Source organism: Cynocephalus volans, chromosome 2 (assembly GCF_027409185.1).
Source record: "Cynocephalus volans isolate mCynVol1 chromosome 2, mCynVol1.pri, whole genome shotgun sequence".
Lineage (NCBI taxonomy): Eukaryota > Metazoa > Chordata > Mammalia > Dermoptera > Cynocephalidae > Cynocephalus > Cynocephalus volans.
Window position 1 is genome coordinate 100,797,164 of NC_084461.1, and position 18,774 is coordinate 100,815,937.

At 34.7% G+C, this 18,774-nt stretch overlaps 1 protein-coding gene across 1 annotated transcript in view; it reads right to left on the reverse strand.

Annotated features, from left to right (window-relative positions):
- PGGT1B (protein geranylgeranyltransferase type I subunit beta) overlaps nt 1–18,774 on the reverse strand; it is a 53,492-nt gene that overhangs the window by 25,048 nt on the left and 9,670 nt on the right. Inside the window, exons 2-5 of the mRNA XM_063088169.1 lie at nt 15,170–15,288; nt 4,467–4,534; nt 2,241–2,392; nt 792–924 (exon numbers count right to left, since the gene is read on the reverse strand). Of these exons, the coding sequence (XP_062944239.1) occupies nt 792–924; nt 2,241–2,392; nt 4,467–4,534; nt 15,170–15,288 (472 nt within the window). The remainder of the gene's footprint in view (nt 1–791; nt 925–2,240; nt 2,393–4,466; nt 4,535–15,169; nt 15,289–18,774) is intronic.

Here is an 18,774-nt window from a genome sequence, read left to right on the forward strand (position 1 = left end):
AATTCTATTCCTCTAAGAACTTACAGACATTTTCATTATGAAATACTGACTAGTAAAAGTTGAATTAATACCCTGAAATACTCTAATCTATAGAACTAAAAACTTCATATTTGGGAAACAGTAAATCTGGGAAGCTGCACTTCTAATTCTCTAGTGTTCTATAAAAGGTGAAACAGTAAGGCAAAGGATAATCTGAGCTGAGACTAAGCTTTTCCTACTACTGCCAATAAAAAGATTAAATTGTACTGTGTGAAAGAACATTTCTACTTGACATTCTCCTTAAAATAAACCTTAGATTTAAAAAAAAAAAAGTGTTAAGAAAACAATAATTATCCAAAAAACTATTGTTAGCCCAGTCAGTCTTGTTATGTTTGGGTCTTGCTAGCCAAAATGGTTTAAGAAACTCACACCAATATAGGAATAGTCACACCAGAAACGTCATAATCTTCCAGTTTGCATGAACAGGGCTTTCCACTAACTCCTGCTAGGATAAGCTATAGATATTTGTCTTTAAGAATATTTTTTTCTTCTAAGGACGACCAATCCTTTTCTAATAGACATTGCTTCATTAGACAAAATCAGATTACATTTACATTTTAATGGCGAAGGAGTCAATCTGCCTTTTAAGATTATTTCTATATTATGTTCTGATACGTGATGTACCCAGAAAGCAATCTTATTGCCCTTATTTGCAAATTCTTGGTGAAAGAGACGAGGCATACTTTAGACTGCAGCCCTTATATACCAGTAATAAGTTAAACTAAATAGTCCACTTTATCAACATAACTCACCATACTTCTTTTAATATAGTTGATGGCTTTTTTCATATCCATGCCTGACCAGTTGTTGAGCATATAGCAAATACAGGAAGCACAGTAAACAAATCGCATGTCATTTTCACTGCCTTCAGGTACCGCACAAAAACTGAAAAATAAAACCAATATAATTTTCTATTAACACTCAGCTATACTTTAAATTTTTTGCAGGGTGTTAGAAATACCTACTTATTTAAAAAAACATATTCTACTTGATTATTCAATAACAAATAGGATTATTAACTTGAATAATAAAGAACTATCTCTAAATTATCACTCTACTCCAAAATTCTGATTCGTGGGTAGTTTTACAATCTACCAGTGTTACCCCTTCCCAGATACTACCAATCATAGTGAGATTATCTGCTGCCAGCCAGGGACAACTGTGGCACATTGAGTTGAGAATTAACACCAGAAAAAGTAGCAGGTAAAACCTGGAACCTACTGGGTAGTAAAGATTGCCAAGCCCAAGTTTTGCTATGTGAAATTTCTTCTAAATGTTATACATAGATAACCATTAATTAACTGATCATATTATGTTTTAATTGAATTTTTACACATACTATTAGTTTTAGAGAAGTAAAAGTCATTGTTGCATAACTATAAAAAAGGATAAGGCAGCAGTAGTCAAAGATTACACAGAAACACTGAGATATTAGTCACATGTACCAGCTGAGGTAAATATTTAGTTTTATAGTATTTCCAATTAATATCAATTAATTCTATATGCCTACATTAATTTTTCCCTCATCAAGAACAATGTTTTGAAAACATTGACAGGAAAATAAGATATGAATAGATGAAACACAAAGATGTAACAACATAGCAGAATTTCCTTGCAAGTTTTTTCTTCAGACAGCATCATTACTGCTTTATCATTCACAGGTTAAAAAAATTTTTCTTATCTTAAAACTCTAGAAAGATTCTTCTTTAGATACACCACACAAACCACCAAATATTAATGAACATAGTCTTTTTTTCTATCCTTTAAAAATGTCACTGTAACTACCTACACTAGAATACAACATTTATCCCTTTCTCCCCCAATCAGTATGTCTTGATAAATAAAAGTTCAAACTAAATGTATGCTTACTTCAAAATATCCATTTTTCCAACTAGAAGGTAAATTAAAGTAGATCTTAATACTGAAACTATTCAACAATTTATTTATGCATTTATTGTCTGTTAAAAAAAGAGAAAGGAGAAAGGAGTTCTGCTCTTGTAACTACTTTCATTTTTATTTACACAAGAAATTTTGGATCACTTTTTTGATTAAGCACTTAACTATGAATACAGTAAACTTTAGGTGGTTCTAATAACAGTCTATAATCCTCTAAAGATCTAGTATAGTATTATACCCATTTTTTAGTTCTAAATTATTTTTCTTTATTTAAAAAAAGAAAAGTAACAGAGAATGATTCATACCTTCCATCTTCTAGCTGAAGGGCTCTCAAGCCTGCTAAGCAAGCTTCTTTATTTACTCGACTTAAGTCATCTCCAAGAATAACTAAGCATGAAAGGCCAGTGTAGGTCATTGCTATGTGGCCACTATCATAAGGATGAGCTGTTCCAGGATTCTAAATTCAAAATTAATATAATGTTAATAAACTGAAATGAAAACATTTTATTAAGTAATTTGACATGAAGTTTTAGTAAACAGTAAAAATTAAGTGTTGTTTATACATATTTGTATACATAACTAATTGTAAAAAACAAACCTCCATTTGATATACAACGGCATTTCAAAAAGTTTGTGGAAAAACAGAATTAAAAGATAATATGAAACACAAACTTTTTAAAGTACCCTCATATATCTCAACATAAGTATGATCGCATACATTCCAGGCTACATAATTTTTAAATTTATCTTAGAGAACTCAAGTTTTATGGATGTAGTTATGATATTCAAATAAACCAATTTATTTGAACATCATAAAAGCATGTAGCCTTTTAAACAAAGAAGATTTATAAAAGAAATAAAAATTGTTTTACATAGTACAAATCTACAATACCACAGTAGTAATCACCATATAAAAAATTTAAAAATATAGTTGAAAAACCTTATCACTCTGCTCACATATAAAATTTACTTGAGTCTCTAATAAACATTAGCACTTATAATATCAAAAAACAAAAAAGAAATGCAAAGAAGAGCTCAAAATACTAAAACTGGAAAATTGTCTATAAGTAAAATTGCCCAGGCAGAGCTCTGAAGTCAGATTAGGAAACTCATATTACCACAATGTGGGTTGGATTAGTTTGATTCATTTGAGTATTTCAATAAAAGAATGATAAACAGTTATCAAAGATTTCTTAAGCTTTATGAAATATGTGACTCCATGTAAAGACTCTGGCAGTTGGCACTGGCAAAGATAAAAATTTAAAAATGGTTTATCATGCCAAATGACTTTACATTCCACAGTATACAAAAACATTTAGAGTTTTACAATTAATTAAAAATTATCAGCTGATCTATTAACTGGTTATTTTAAAAAGATGATTTCACTGGGAACATGTAAAATTTCACATTACCCAGCACAACCAGATACCGGTTTGTAACCATTGTATAAGCAGACTGACTCCATCAAGGAAAAACTTTCTATTTTGTGAGTCCTCTTTAGAAAAAATAATGAAGTTTTTCTCCACTTTCAATGGTAGAAAAATATTGGTGTTTTGTGCACAAATGGAACACATAGCAGGCTTGTTCTAGGTCTGCTTCTCTGAAAAAGAAAAAATCTCACTTTGTAAGAACTCACTGATTTTTATAACTGGCATGTGCTGGTACTAAGCTCTGAGGAAGTTCTACCTATTGTCATAAAAGTCATCAAATTAATCACTACTAGGGTAAATAACTACCTTGAGAAGAGTTTTTCTTTTATTTCTAAGAAATGAGAGCTGGATATAAAGTCCTCCCAGAATACACAGAAGTTTACTGGCTTCATAAAGAGCAAGTATAAAAGTACTTGAAAGCTCTATTTTCCATTTTTCCAGGAAATCACCAGTAATTTTCACACACACACACGCACGACACAATTTTTCATAATGATTATAGAAATTTCTGGGTCTATATGTACTGCACATTCTTCCAGGAATAAGGTGGTTATAGCTTTCCCTGAGGGGTTTCAGTGTATAATACACATTATTAGACAGTATAGTCAAGCATCACTTAACAGAGATATGTTCTGAATATGCCTCATTAGGCAATTTTGTCATTGTGTGATCATCACAAGGTGTACTTACACAAACACATCTAGGCTATATGGTATAGTCTATTGCTCCCAGGCTACAAACTTGTACAGCATGTTACTGTACTGAAGACTGTAGGAAACTGTATCACAATGTTAAGTATTTGCATCTAAATATAGAAAAGGTACAGTAAAAATATGGTTTTATAATCTTATGAGACCATCATAGTATATGCAGTCCATCACTGGCTGAAAAAAGTTATGTGGTACATAACCATATTTAACTTGGAAGTGTGGTTCTTTCTGTATGAGGGGTCTTCAAAAAGTTTATGAAAACATTTACATTATCTTTTCATTCAGTTTTCCACAAACTTTTTGAAGTACCCTTATATAATTTTTTAGTTTTCTTTCTCACTATAATCTTCCCACATTCCTTCTCCTTCCTTCTGACCCAAAGGGAACCAACCTTTGATGGATTGAATGGAATACCCAGGTATGAAGATCCTCTGAAACCACAGCGATTTAGATTTGATCCTAGAAAATAAAAGCATTTGCTTGTTTAAAGTATACCTTATTTTTGTACAGATTCTTGTTTGGCGTTTTTTTTGGCAGCTGGCTGGTACAGGTGTTATCAGCACCATGCTCTAACCAACTAAGCTAACCAGCCAGCCCCTATTTTTGTACAGATTCTAAAGCAGTTTAATTATACAATCTTTCAGAAACAGTATTTTTGTACCAAAGCTTTGTTACTGTCTCCATTTTCATGCTAGCTGATATTGAATGCTTACCATGTGCCAGATCCATTCTAGGTGCTTTATGGGAATTTTCCTCATTTAATTTCCACACCAGTCCCAAACAAAATGATGATTTCCTACCATGTAACTTTTATTTAGAGCCCACCTCATACATACAAAATGCTTTCATACTTCTCCTATGTAATAATTTTTCACGTGATCAACATATTCAAACCTCCCTTCTATAGAACAGAAACAGAAGCCCAGAGGTTAAGTGACACATACACGGTAACACTAATGACACAACAGGGTAGAGAATCCTGACTTCCCATTCAATGTCTTTTTACTTTAACTCATTGCTTCTTTACATGTGAGCAAGCTAACAGCATGAACTGTTCATCAGCCACAGAGAAAATACACATGCTGTTTTTCAGAGTTAGACAGACCTTCCAAGTCCAATAACCCACTAAGCTTTGAAATATACAGAACAAGTTAGCACTTAGTCTCTACTCAAAGTATGTTTATACACACACGCTTTTTTCCCATTTAAAAATTTTCATTTTTCAAGATATCAATGAAAATACGACTTGGAAACTCAAGAAAACAGTCACATCTACAATGATTATGGATTTGATAGCTATTAGAAATCAGCATGATAGATGCAGAAGGTAAGAACGTATGATCAGCAGACTATATGCACTGCTACTAAAAAAATCAAGTTGGTTTAAAAATAGGCTCTGATGTTATGAACAGTCTTTATACGGCTCATGACTAGTCCACGACTAACTCATAACAGTTTTTCACTCTCTTACTTGTTCAAATCAGGCACTGTACTTTATTCAGCTTTTTATCCCCAGAAATACTTAGTAGCTTACACATTAATTCTTTGAGCAAATAAGGAACAACTAAATTTAAAACTCTCCACCAATCTTCTTCTATTGGCAAAAAATGTATTTTTGCCAATAGATAATGGTGATAATGATCTCAGCGAATATGATTCTCTTATCCCTGTTAAAGATATCAAGATTGGTAAGCCATTTAAGACTTACCAATATATATAACAAGTCATAAAAATGCTCATACTTTGACCCAGTAATGATATGTTTGAGAACTACTCCAATAATTTCAAATATGAGAAAGATCATAGGCACAGAAATGTTCACTGTGGTGTAATAATGGTGAAAATTTAGAAGCAACATAGAAGTCCAATAGGTTAAATATATTAGGCTATATCTACTGAAGGGAACATTATACTGCTATTAAAAATAATAATTAAGGGCTGGCCCGTGCCTCACTTGGGAGAGTGTGGTGCTGATAACACCAAGGCCAAGGGTTTGGATCCCTATATAGGGATGGCCAATTCACTCACTTCGGAGAGCATGGTGCTGACAACACCAAGTCAAGGATTAAGATCCCCTTACCAGTCATCTTAAAAAAAAAAAAAAAAGTAATAATTAGTAACACTATGAGCAACATGCAGAATACATAAGATCAAGAGCAAAAGTAGGATACAAAAATATATGTGCATTATTGTGTTTATAATTAAACAAATGGCACATATCAAGAAAGCTTGGAAGGGAATAAATAAAATATTAATTATATGGGATAACATGAACAAGGGTGAGTTTTGTTCTATATATTAGTCATCGTTGCTATAACAAATTAACACCAACTTAGCAACTTAAAACACCATATATTATCTCACAGTTCTGTATGGTCAGAAGTCCAACACAGGTCTCACTAGGCTAAAATCAAGGTGTTGGCAGGGCTACATCCTCTACTGCGCGTTCTAGGGGAATAATTTGTCTCCAAGCTCATTCAGGTTGTTGGCAGAATCAAATTCCTTGCAGTTGTGGGACTGAGGTCTCTATTTCTTTGCTGGCTGTCAGCTAAGAGCCCCCCTTAGCTGCTTGAGCCTCTCCTGCCATTTCTTGCACGTGGGCCTCTTATTTTAGAGTCAGCAGTTGTACTCAAATCACTTTCATGATTAGACTCTCTCTGGCTTTTCCTTCTCTCTTCTGCCTTCTTTTACTGCATTTCTATGACCAACTCTTCTGTGTTCTTCTGCTCATGTCATTATACTGAGCCCACCTGGACATAAATCGCATATGGATAATCTCCATATTTTAAGGTCTGCTGATTAATATAACCTTACCTCCCACTTACAAAGTCCTTTCACAGCAGTATTTAGTGTTTGAATAACCAAGGGACAGGAATCTTGGGTGGATATTTTTAGAATTTTGCATAGCACACCCTCCATATTTCAAATCAAATGTAATGTTATACTTTTAAAATCTAAAAATCTTACCAAGCTATGGATGTCTTTATCCTTTTATCATCACTTGTTTTAATCCCTCTCGAGTTGGGTGAGGGGAAGTGTCAAACAGTGTATTTTCCTATATGGCTTAAAATTTCAAAATCAATTCTTTTCTTTTTTTTCCCCCTTAGGATTGCCTTTTTAAAGGTTATCCTTTAAAGCTACCAACTTGCTGACAGTCCTTCATAAAAATCGGATCCCATTTCTACTTCTGATGAAGCAAACTCTGATTGTAGCTTTCAGGTCTGAGTTTATACTCCCAGGCCTGTGTTGAGTCCTCTGCTAACATACAATTCTGTCAGGTATTTTACATAGAGGCAGACATATAGTAGGCGTTCAATAAGATACTTGTTTCTAAGTGAAATATTTCTTTGGAGGTAAATGAATAAATTGGCATTTCTGTTTGCTCATTTCTGTTTCTAACTTAGTGAAATTAATAATTTCTCTGAAAAGCAGCAGAAATAATGATGTTTGAAAATACCATACAAAGTTAGGAGATTTTGGCATGCACACCTGGGATCAAACTCAAGAACCCATTCTTCCTAGCACTGTGTTCTAAAGGCAAGGATCAACCACTCTCTGCACCAGTTTCCTCCATTTTTGAACTAAAAACAGGGTTCTTGTAAGGGTTAAAGGACATGTTTAGATTGTGCTAGCACAGTGACCAACGTTTAATAAATAGTACCCATTTAAAATCAGTTAATTATATTTTATCAAAAGTGAAACAGGAAGACATTAACAGCTTTTGCTATAATTTATCCAGGGAAGTTTTTTAAAGTAAAAAATGCCTTTCTTCCTTTTTGAAAAGGAGAGTACATACTGTTATCATGAAAAATGCATTTATGATCTTAGGAACCAACATCACAATATATGGAAAAGACAATGTAATATTTCTTGACCTCTTCTGAACTGCCTGTGTACTATGAAGCTGGATAACAGAAATAGTTTATTTCAGTACAAACAACAACAAAAGAGATCTTAATATTTCTTATGGGAAGTTAAATACTTAAAAAATCCAAGGAAAATTACTTATTAAATTGGGTTATCAACCACATGCTTAAATCCTAATGTCTTAAAATGATGCTCATGAAGGGGTAACAAATTTTCACCACTCTTAGAATATTCATTAGGTACTCCTTTCTGATTCTGTCAAGATTTGTCTGATATTGTACTTTCCTTTATAATTCTAGTAAGCTTACCTTTTCATGATAATTATTAAAGTATAAACATGCAATTCATTCCAAATTTGTGACTGGATGCATGCTACAAGTAAACTTTAAACTTCTTCAGAGGTTATTAAATAGCACCATCTAGTGTCCCTATTCAGCAGTAGCAAAACAAACAAAATTTTGTGTGGTCTGGCTGCCTGCCAGCATCAACCATATAGTTTGAAAAAATATAGATGCCTCTTGGGTCCTATCTTAGGTCTGCATAAAAACCATGAGGATGGGACCTGAACAATCATACTTTAAAAAGGAAAACAATTCCTGTCTGATATACAGAATCAAGAACCACTGATTGGTAAATACAACCTCTTCTGGAGAGCCATAAAGTCAAACTGGTTTATGTAGTTACATGGAAGTAGTTTAGATAGCAATATATCATAAAAATTCAGGTTATTTAAGAAAAACGAAAATTGGATAGATGAGAGAAGCAGCAAAAATGGGAATATGTTCATGAATGTAATATGTTTATGTGTAAGTATGTAGAGGGGTATATTATTAGAGAATATAATATGTTTAGCCATCAACTACATACAAGGAAAAACAATCCCTTTATTTGCATGTTTGCACACGAAAGATGATTATTAAGCTGACTCTTGCCTGATGATTGGGTCATATCTCACTTTAAAACTTAGAGTTTTACATTTAAGCTCAGGATAAACATCAACTATATGTCAAGAATTATAAGACAGCACATTTAGATATTCTTTTAAAAAATGATTATAAATTTACAGAATTTAAAAGTGCAGTGAGAGTTAAAAAAGACTTAATCAGGGGAGTTGCTTTCAAAAGAAGTAGTATATATCCTCTCTTTTCAGAGACAATTGTACTGTGAGAGATAAAATAAAAATATGTTCAAAATTAGATGTAGGTGCTTCTAATAAAGGACAACTCTTGGGCTAACACTATTAATGGTAGCCATGCTGCCTAAAGGTATTCAAAACCTGATATACTCGTGTTCTTAACTTTCTAATCTCCATTTTAAAAGTTAGGTTTTGCATTAAGCAAACAGAATTCAAGTGAGGAATGTGACAATTTTTTTATATAATGAACATTTATATTTTATGAATATATAAACAATTCTTCACAGGTCTTAAGGAACATAATAAGGTTTCCTATTAAGAGTATACGTCTTACACAACTCCTTGTTTAAGGATGTCAAGAAAGACCCAGACAAGGTAAATCAAAAATTCTGTAGCTAACAAAATGTTTTTTCTGCATCTGTTTTCTAAATTTCAGATTACAATTGACCCGTGAACAATATGGGTTTGAACAGTGAGGATCCACTCATGGGCAGATTTTTTTTTTTTTTTAAATTTTTATCAATGACTACTGTACAGTATTGTTAATGTACTTTCTCTTCCTTATGATCTTAATAACATTTTCTTTAGTTTAAGAATACAGCATATTACATATATAACATATAAAATATATGTTAATCAATTGTTCATCAGTAAAGCTTCTGGTCAACAGTAGGCTATTAGTAGTTAAGTTTTTGGGGAGTCAAACTTATAAGCAGATTTTTGACTGTGTGGAGGGCGGGCACCCTTAACTCCTGCATTGTTCGAAGGCAACTATAGTTTTAGTATCAGACCTAAACCAATTAAAGAAAAGGCAGGTGGAAGACTTTCTTTCATAGAGATTACAGATTAAATAGTATTTCCTCCAACAAAATAGCAAATTGAGAATTCAGAACTGCACATGGAGCGTGAAAAGTGGAATGGCCTACCAGATATATTACCAGGGACAGTTGGAGATATAAACAAACACTGTGGGACACTATCTTTGCAAAAAGCCAGCACTATATAATTTTTAAAATGCAAAATGTTGATCTAGCCACATGAAACCATACTTACATTTTAAGCATGTTATTTAAAAAACGGGCAGCAATCTGAAAAATCTACTAAAAAAAGAAATAATTAAACATTTTTTCTTTTAATATCAAACCTTCTTATTTACATTTCCAAACACTTCATCCTAACATTATAAGCTATCTATTAAGAATACTGGATTTATTTTCCTTTAAAGCCATAAGATAGCCTCAGAGTTCGCATAACAAAATATCAAAGACTGGAAAACAGAAAACTGCATTATAATCTTCTCTCTAGCATTAACTAGCTGTATCACTGTGGACAAATTATTAATCTCTCTGGACCTTACTATCCTCATTTGTGAAATGAAGGACTATATTTCTCACTACATTCTAGCTCTAAAATTCTCTGGTTGTATCCTCTGTCAGAGAAGGGAATACACAATTCCCAGTCTGATCCCTTGTGTTTCCTAAATATTTCCTCCTGAGGTTGATGAGAAGGGTTCAACTCTCCAATGGTCTGACCACACACTTATTAGTCGGATACCACTAGGGTCTTTACAATCCTGGAATTAAATGGAAGTCAGGGTTAATTATGATTAAATATTCACAATGTCCTTAAGTGCCATACATGATAGTCTCCTCTAGAGACTTTTATACTTAAACAGTAAAACAGTATTGAGACTTGGAGTCAGAAGCCCAAGATTTCAGTCCAATTCTATCTCTTAACATCTGTGTGAGGCCTCAGGTAGGTCTTTTAATCACTTTGCCTCTCAGTTCCTCTTCTGAGACAGGCTGATTAAAGAACAAATTCGATGAAGTGTGTGGCAGTGCTTTTAAAATGAGAAAACATTAAATAATGCATTATTTCTGCCATTAGCAAAAAATCAATATTTGTGTATAACCATATAACTTTTAGTTTTTAATTGTTTATTTTTGTTGTTTTAAAGAGAAGTTAAGCGAAGACTTTTTCTAATTTAAAAATTTTCTATGTTTTTTACAAAAACGTATTTATTGCAAACAAATGCAGATATATAGGAAAAATTATCTTATCTTGCCATTCTCCCCTACCTCTGCTCACATCTACTTACTCCTCCACAAAGATTTTCTATGTGTCCTTTCAGAGATTTTCCTATATATTTATATTCATAGATTGTTAAAACACTTGAGTGTTTGTAACTTATCACTTAATTGTATATGACAGAGTTTCGTGTCAGTACATATATAGATCTACCTCAATCACTTTACTACTGCATATTATTCTTTACTGGGCCATAGTTTATTTAACTGTCTCACTTTTGAGAAGCATTTATTTTGCTTCTAATTTGTTACTGTAACGAACAATGCCAAAACAAACATTTTTCTACATATATGTTTGTGGACATGTACTATTTTCCTGAGGTTATTAACAAATTACCACAAACTCGATGATTTGAAAACACAGTTTATTCTCTTACAGGTCTGGAGCCCTCAAGGTGTTAGCAATAATGCTTCCTTCTGGAGGCTTTGTGGGAGAATCTGGTGGCTCTCTCCTAGCTTCTGGTAGCTGTGGGCAATCCTTGGCATTCCTTAGCTTGTTGATGCATCACTCTAATCCCTGCTTCTGTCTACACAAAGGCTTCTTCTCTGTCTTGAGTCTCCCTTTTCTTTCTTTTATAAGGACACTAGTCATTGGATTTAGGGCCCATCCAAATCCTAAAGATGATCTCATCTTGAGATTCTTACCTTAATTACATCTACCAAGATCTTTATTACAAATAAAGCCACATTTTGAGGTTCTGGGTGGACATATCTTTGTGGGGCCCCTTTTCAGCCCACTAGAGCATACATGAGAATGTCAGGTAGGATAAAAAACTATACTGCTAAATTGCCCTTTAAAGTGCTGTAATAATTTTCACTTCCACCAACAAAATATTAAAGTGCTCTTTCCCCCATATTCTTGGCAACTTTTAAAGTTTTTTTTTGCTAAAATGACATATTAAGTAAAAAAAAAAAAAAAAAAAAAAAAAAAAAGTAACACCATTGCTGTCATGGTACTTCCTTGATTTCTAGGAAGGTTAATCATCTTTTCATGTATTTATTGACTATCTGCACTTCTTTAATTACCTATTCATAAATTTCATTATTTTCTAAAAGGTGATATATTTTTAAGAATTCCTCATAGTCGGGAAATTAATAGTTATATATATATATAATAGTATATATAAAAAAATTGTATATATAAAAAAATTGTATCTATAAAATTGTAGCTATATATATATAGCTACAAATTTCTCTAAGTTTTTTGCTTGCTAACTTTGTTATCTTTAACTACATACATTTAAAAAATTTAGTCAAATCTATCATATTTTTCCTTTATGGTCTCTGGGTTTTGTTTAACATTTTCAGATATTTTTAATTCTCTAGATTTTATGTAATATCACAAAATTGGGCAAATATAAGCCCATGAGTTACAGAAAGCAAAATCTATTCAGTCTGAAAATGTATTATGAATGAGAAAACATGAGGAGCCAGATGATGCTCTAGGCTAAATGTGAACATATAGAAAAGAGGAAGGGAAAAGTTGAAGAAGATACCATGATTTAACAGTCCAATAATTACTGATACACAACAATGTTTTCAGGCACCGAGAGGGAAAAGAAATGTAAGACACATTCTCTGCCCTCCAGAAGTTTACAATTCAGATGGATACAAAAATATCTTAAGAAGCTTTTAAGCAGCAATGAATGAAAAAAAAAAAAAAATTAACAATGGGCTTCAAACCAATGAAGTCCATGGAGATGACAGTACAACGTGAAAAACAATTTTGATGGGTCTCAAAGGACATGGTGAGTTGCAACTCAAATTCTAAAAAAAATGTTTAACTTTCATCAAAGTAAAATAAACACACAAAAAAGCACACCTATCATAATCAAACAGATCCATGAACTTTTGCAAAATAAACTCACCTGTATAAGTAGCACTCAGCTCAAGAAAAAGAACATGACCAGCACCCAGAAGCCTCTTCCACTTCCTTCTAGTCACTCCCCCAAAGCTCAGGTTGGTTTTACCTATTTTTGTGTTTTTTATAAATGAAGTAACACACTTTCTACTTCTTTCTCTCAAAACACGTGACACATCCAAATAATTTCATATAATTTTAGATTGTTCATTCCCATTATTGTATAGTATTCCATTGTGTGAATATGCTAATAATACATCATTTATCCATTAAGCTGATGATGGGTGGTGGTTTGTATAGTCCCTAGTTCTGAACTCTGATGAAAACTACTATGAATATTCTAGTACATATCTTTTGGTGAACACATTTTCATTTCGGTTGGATATATACTGGGAGTAGAATCACTGGGTCAAGAATGCACATATGCTCAGCTTTAGTAAATACCACCATAGTTTTCCAAAGTAATTGTATGAGAGTCCTGGCTTGCTACATTCTTGTCAACTCTTGTTGTTTTCCACCTTTTTGATTTTTAGCCATTCTAGTGGGTACGTAGCAAACAAAATTATTATGGGTAATATGAAACTTTGGATAATAGCATGTCTTTTACAACAAAAGATTAAATAATGAGAAAAGTATGCACCTTTAAAAGAATATGGGTATTAAAGTGTTATAAAAAACATTTCACTAATAAAATGACAGGGAGAAGTAAACACATATTAAAGAAGAGATCAAAAAACAATTGAATCATGGAGCCAGCAAATCGCCCTTAAAAGCAGGGGAAAATATAAGAACAGTCAGAAAGTAGAAAGCATGGTGAATAAGTGACCAGTGTTCTGGAAACTGTAACCTAAAGTATGAGTTCTCTCGCTAAAATGTTACCATCCTTACTTTTCAATAAAAGTAATGGCTATTTTATTTCACAAAAATCAGTATCAGTAAATTTTTTATAAAAATTATTTTAGGGCCGAGCCCGTGGCGCACTTGGTAGAGTGCTGCGCTGGCAGCGCGGCGACGCTCCCGCCGCGGGTTCGGATCCTATATAGGACTGACCGGTGCACTCACTGGCTGAGTGCCGGTCACGAAAAATAAATAAATAAATAAATAAATAAATAAATAAAAATTATTTTAAACATTTCTTTAAGAAACTGCATTGTATAATTTGATCAGGACATGTATTTTTAGTAAAAAAAAAAAAAAAAAAAAAAACAATGCAAGCAGAATCTGTAATACTACTACCCAGCATCTATCTAATATTTAACTTTTTAAAAAATCCCCGATTTTCACTTAAACTATTTTTTAAAAAATCCTCACAAAAAGGGAAAACCATGTTACCTCTATTTTGCAAGTAATTAGGACTATTACCTGGCCTCAGCTACAGACTCTACAGAATGAGGGCCATATCTTACAACTTATCATAGTCTTTTTCCACAGGTTTAGCAGAGTACTCTTAGCAGAAAATTCAATAAATCCCACTCACCAACATGTTAAAATCTGTAACTACTAACCAAATTATCATACATACATACATCCTCATGTAGCTGGTGAAAAGTGGCTAGATATTTATATATTAAATTCTGACAGACTTGTATGTATTAAGTTGGCCACATAATTTATGAATTCTGAGAAATTTATTTAATTAATCAAAAATTTTAAACTTGTAAGAAGTAGAAAAATGACTGAAGTATAAGAAAGCGTGCTAAGAAACCATTAAAGAAATACTAATGGAACATTAGAGGGAAAATGATCAGGAGATTGAAATGAAACTTTTTGATGACAAAGAGTTTTTCACTGAAGACACAAAAAGAATGATTGGGAATGAAAAACAGAATGAATGTTATATAACTAATCAACCATAAATATCGAATACAAATAATCAAAAAGCAGTCATGAATGTAGGAGTGCACAACATAGTATCAATTATGAATCTTGTGAATCTCTATTTAATCCCAGACAACTTTAAATTGTTCTCTGATTAGACTTGGAAAGTGTTGTATTTCAACAAAATGGGAGTGCTTCATGACAAGGAAAACACAGATGAATAAAACATGTTAGTGGTAAATGAATAATTACTAGATCTGCTAGTCCAACACGTTATGCAGGTTCCTCTAGTCACACTAAAAACAAAATGCGAAAAACTCACTCACTGTCTTCTGCGGGAAGGACCTGCAGGGAGTAAATCCACTCTATTATATCATCTTTGTTCACCACATCTAAGGAATCCAACATATCCAGCCCGGAGAGCGCAAAAAATGCAATTGTCAACCTAAAAGAAAAAAATGTAAAATTCCATTATAACTATCAAACCACTGAACTCCTTCTGGTTCAGAAAAATAATAAACTCACTCTACTTTTACAATGATTTAAATATTACTCCTACCATGCAAAAGCCGAAAAACCTGATTTATACTTATAATTTAATAGTATGACTCAAACCTTTGTTTCAGTTTTTTAAAAAGGAACATTTAGGGGTTTAGAAACCAATCCCACTCAGTTGAAGCACAATAAAATCCAGGGAGCCAATGTATCAGCAGCCTGAAAACTAAAAAAAAGAATTCCTTGTACTTAACTAGCAGAAATAAGCATAAAAGGCTGGGAAATACAGTATATAAAAATGTAAATTTTCACAGAACAACTATGCTTATAGCTTTAACATAAGAGCAATTATGTTTATTTCTCGAGAAATTTAGAATAAATTTATCTTCATTCAAATCTGTTTACAAATAATGTGATTTCTTAAAAAAATTTATAATAAATCTGGGGAAAAAGGAACACTTAAAAAAATAAATACTGATACATTTCAATTTCGTTTTCCCAAAGAGGAGCATTCTTTGACAGAATTAAAAATATAAGGCAAAACACCCCTCCAACATTGTGCACTACTCAGAAATCCAAACCTTGTGCTTTCATATAAAAATCACTATCTTAGTGGTTGCTTTTAACATAAAGAATTTGTTACACATAATTCCTTTCAGGTTGAGAAGCATTCTGTAATGTCGCTGTATTGAGCACTGTTATTTCATTCCCATAGCCTAATAATATTCCTATGACTAATAGTAATAAATACTTCAAATTATCTGGTCTAAAAATCTTATAGCAGAGCCACTTGTACATTCTGTAACCTTTTCAATGAAGGTCCTAAGAGAGAATTAAGCCTTATTCCCTAAAGCATCCATTGCACGTAATAAATTGACTTATCTCCTGTGTATGTAGACTAGTATTATCTAGAGTGGTATTACCAACTGTTGGGAAAATATAGGAAAATGGTCAGGGCCCCTCAGATGTTCAGAATCTTGCCAAACATTTGCTGTGAAAAGGTTGTGTGGGCGGAGTTAGTGTGCCTGCGTGGCACTGCCACCTTGGCTGGAGTTTACTGCCCTGGGTGGCAGCCACGCATAGGGCCATGCTTTTCCAACCTACGGTTTCCAAGGACCTGTTTGCCAATTACCTAGCTCACAGACCTGTGTGTGAGGGGTGTGGGGACCCAGCCTGGTGTGTGAAGGTTCTGTGACCCTATCTGGCTAGGCTAAGGCCTGAAATCCTCACTAGCTCTTAACCCTGTTCATGATGCCTACATAAAGCTAGGTGACCACACCAGTTGTCAGGCTCTTTTATCTGCCGGTAATCCTGCACCGACTGGGCCAATTGTTGAGCTAGGGCTGGGTCTGGAGCTCACAGACCACTCAAACCCATTCACAGACTGAGTCACAAACCTTTCATACACCAGGCTGGGTCACCAGACCCCTCACACGCAGGTCTATGAGCTAGGTAACCAGCCAAAAGGTCCATGGAAGCCATAGGTTTGGAAAAGCACGGCTGTGCTGGGCGGACACCCGGGGCAGATGCCCGCCCACTTCACTAAAACTCTTCTCTCTTCTCTCTTCTCTCTCTCTTCTCTCTTCTCTCCCTCTCCCTCTCCCTCTCCCCCTCCCTCCCTCCCTCCCACCTCCCTCTCTCTCTCGAGAACACAAGAATAGCAACAAAACTAAAAAGATACGTTGATGTGCATGTGCACTAACTACACACACACACACACACACACACACACACACACACACACACACACACACACACACACACACACACACACAATTTGCCTACAAAGGATGCTGAACCACACCCAACTGGACCTGAGGCAAGGGCCCTGACCAAACTATTCCATTTTCCCAACAGACCCAGTCTGGAACTGGCTTGAGGGGTCTGTGAGCTCCAGACCCAGCCCTAGCTTGACAATTGGCCCAGGCGAGGCAGGATTACCAGCAGGTAAAAGAGCCCGACAACTGGCGTGGTTGCCTAGCTTTACAATTGGCCTCACGAATAGGATTAAGAACGTCCTAAACCAACTTTAGGAGAAATTAAAAAATATTCTTTTTTTTATTTTTAGGGTGTATTTCTCTCTCTGATCCCTGGTGGAAAAAGGCTGGCATCCATTAGATAACAGGAGGAAATATCAGAGAGTAATTTAATTTCTATCAAACTTAAGGGCAAAAACCAAAACTAAGGAGATATTAGTACACTTAACAACAATAAATATTTGGGAAACTTACATTATTGACAGACTATTATGTATTGTGCACTGAGCCAGGGAATTTCCCATATACTACCTCATTTTAATTCTAACAACCTACAGAGGTCCACCTGAATTAGGGAGGTGGTTTATCTGGATAAGATTAGGATTAAATCAAGAGCAATGAAACCCTTTTAAGTGGGAAACAACACTGTACAGTAGTTTAGAGCTCAGACTGCAGTGAAATGAGCTAGGTTCAAGTCCTATGTTGGCCAATCTCTAGCCACATGATTCTGGGCAAAACACCTAACCTTTTGTAAATCTCAGTTTCTAATCAGGATGTAAATTATTAATCATTATCACCCCTCACACAGTCATTGTGCTTACTGCCTACAAACAAGCCTCTCCCCTGCTCCCCCCCCCCCCCCCCCCCCCCCGCATGGAGCTGGAGAAGCCAAAACCACCTGCCTGCCCGCAACCAAGTAAAAAGCACAACAAAAACACTATTTCCACACGGGTAGCCCACCATAGCCAACACAATTGCCACAGCTGTCACAAAAGCAGCTAGTCAGGAGTTCCAGTCAAGATGGCGGAATAGACGGTTCCCAGCATCACTCTCTCCCACAAATCAACCAAATTTACAACTATAAAAATGTAACATCAGCTAAGCTGGGGCCGCTGGAGCTCAGGGGAAGAGGAGGAGAGACCTACGGAGTTCACGAAGGTGGGAGAAACTATGATGAGAGAAAGAAAAAGCTGCTCTGAGCATTTCGGGCCACGGCTGCTTTAAGGCTCAAGCTGATGAGTTCATGGAGCAGGAGCTGGCAGAAGCTGCAGCTGTGCCCTTCAGATGGAGTTACTTGGAGGCAGCAGGAGAGAAGAGGGCCTTGGCGGCCCCCAGGACAGCAAAACCACTAATAGGTTTCCCATGGACCCATGTTGTGGGGCAAACGCACAGAGGAATCCAGGACCGGCATCAGTGTTGTAGTTTTATAGCTCTTTATTTTAGTGTTGCAGTTCTTTGTTCAGTGTTACAGCGCCTCTTTTTGCTTGCAAGCAAGGATAGCACTGGGGAGCAAGAACTCCTAAACCAGTGTCTCCGAGAACAAAAGAAAAGACCCCCTTACATAGCCTAAATTCCCACCCTTTTCCCTCACAGGTTCCCATTCAGGCCCTCTTATGTAAATGAGGGATGCTGTCCTGCTAATTTGGATTGGCTGATTGTGGGACAGTCCGTTGGTCACT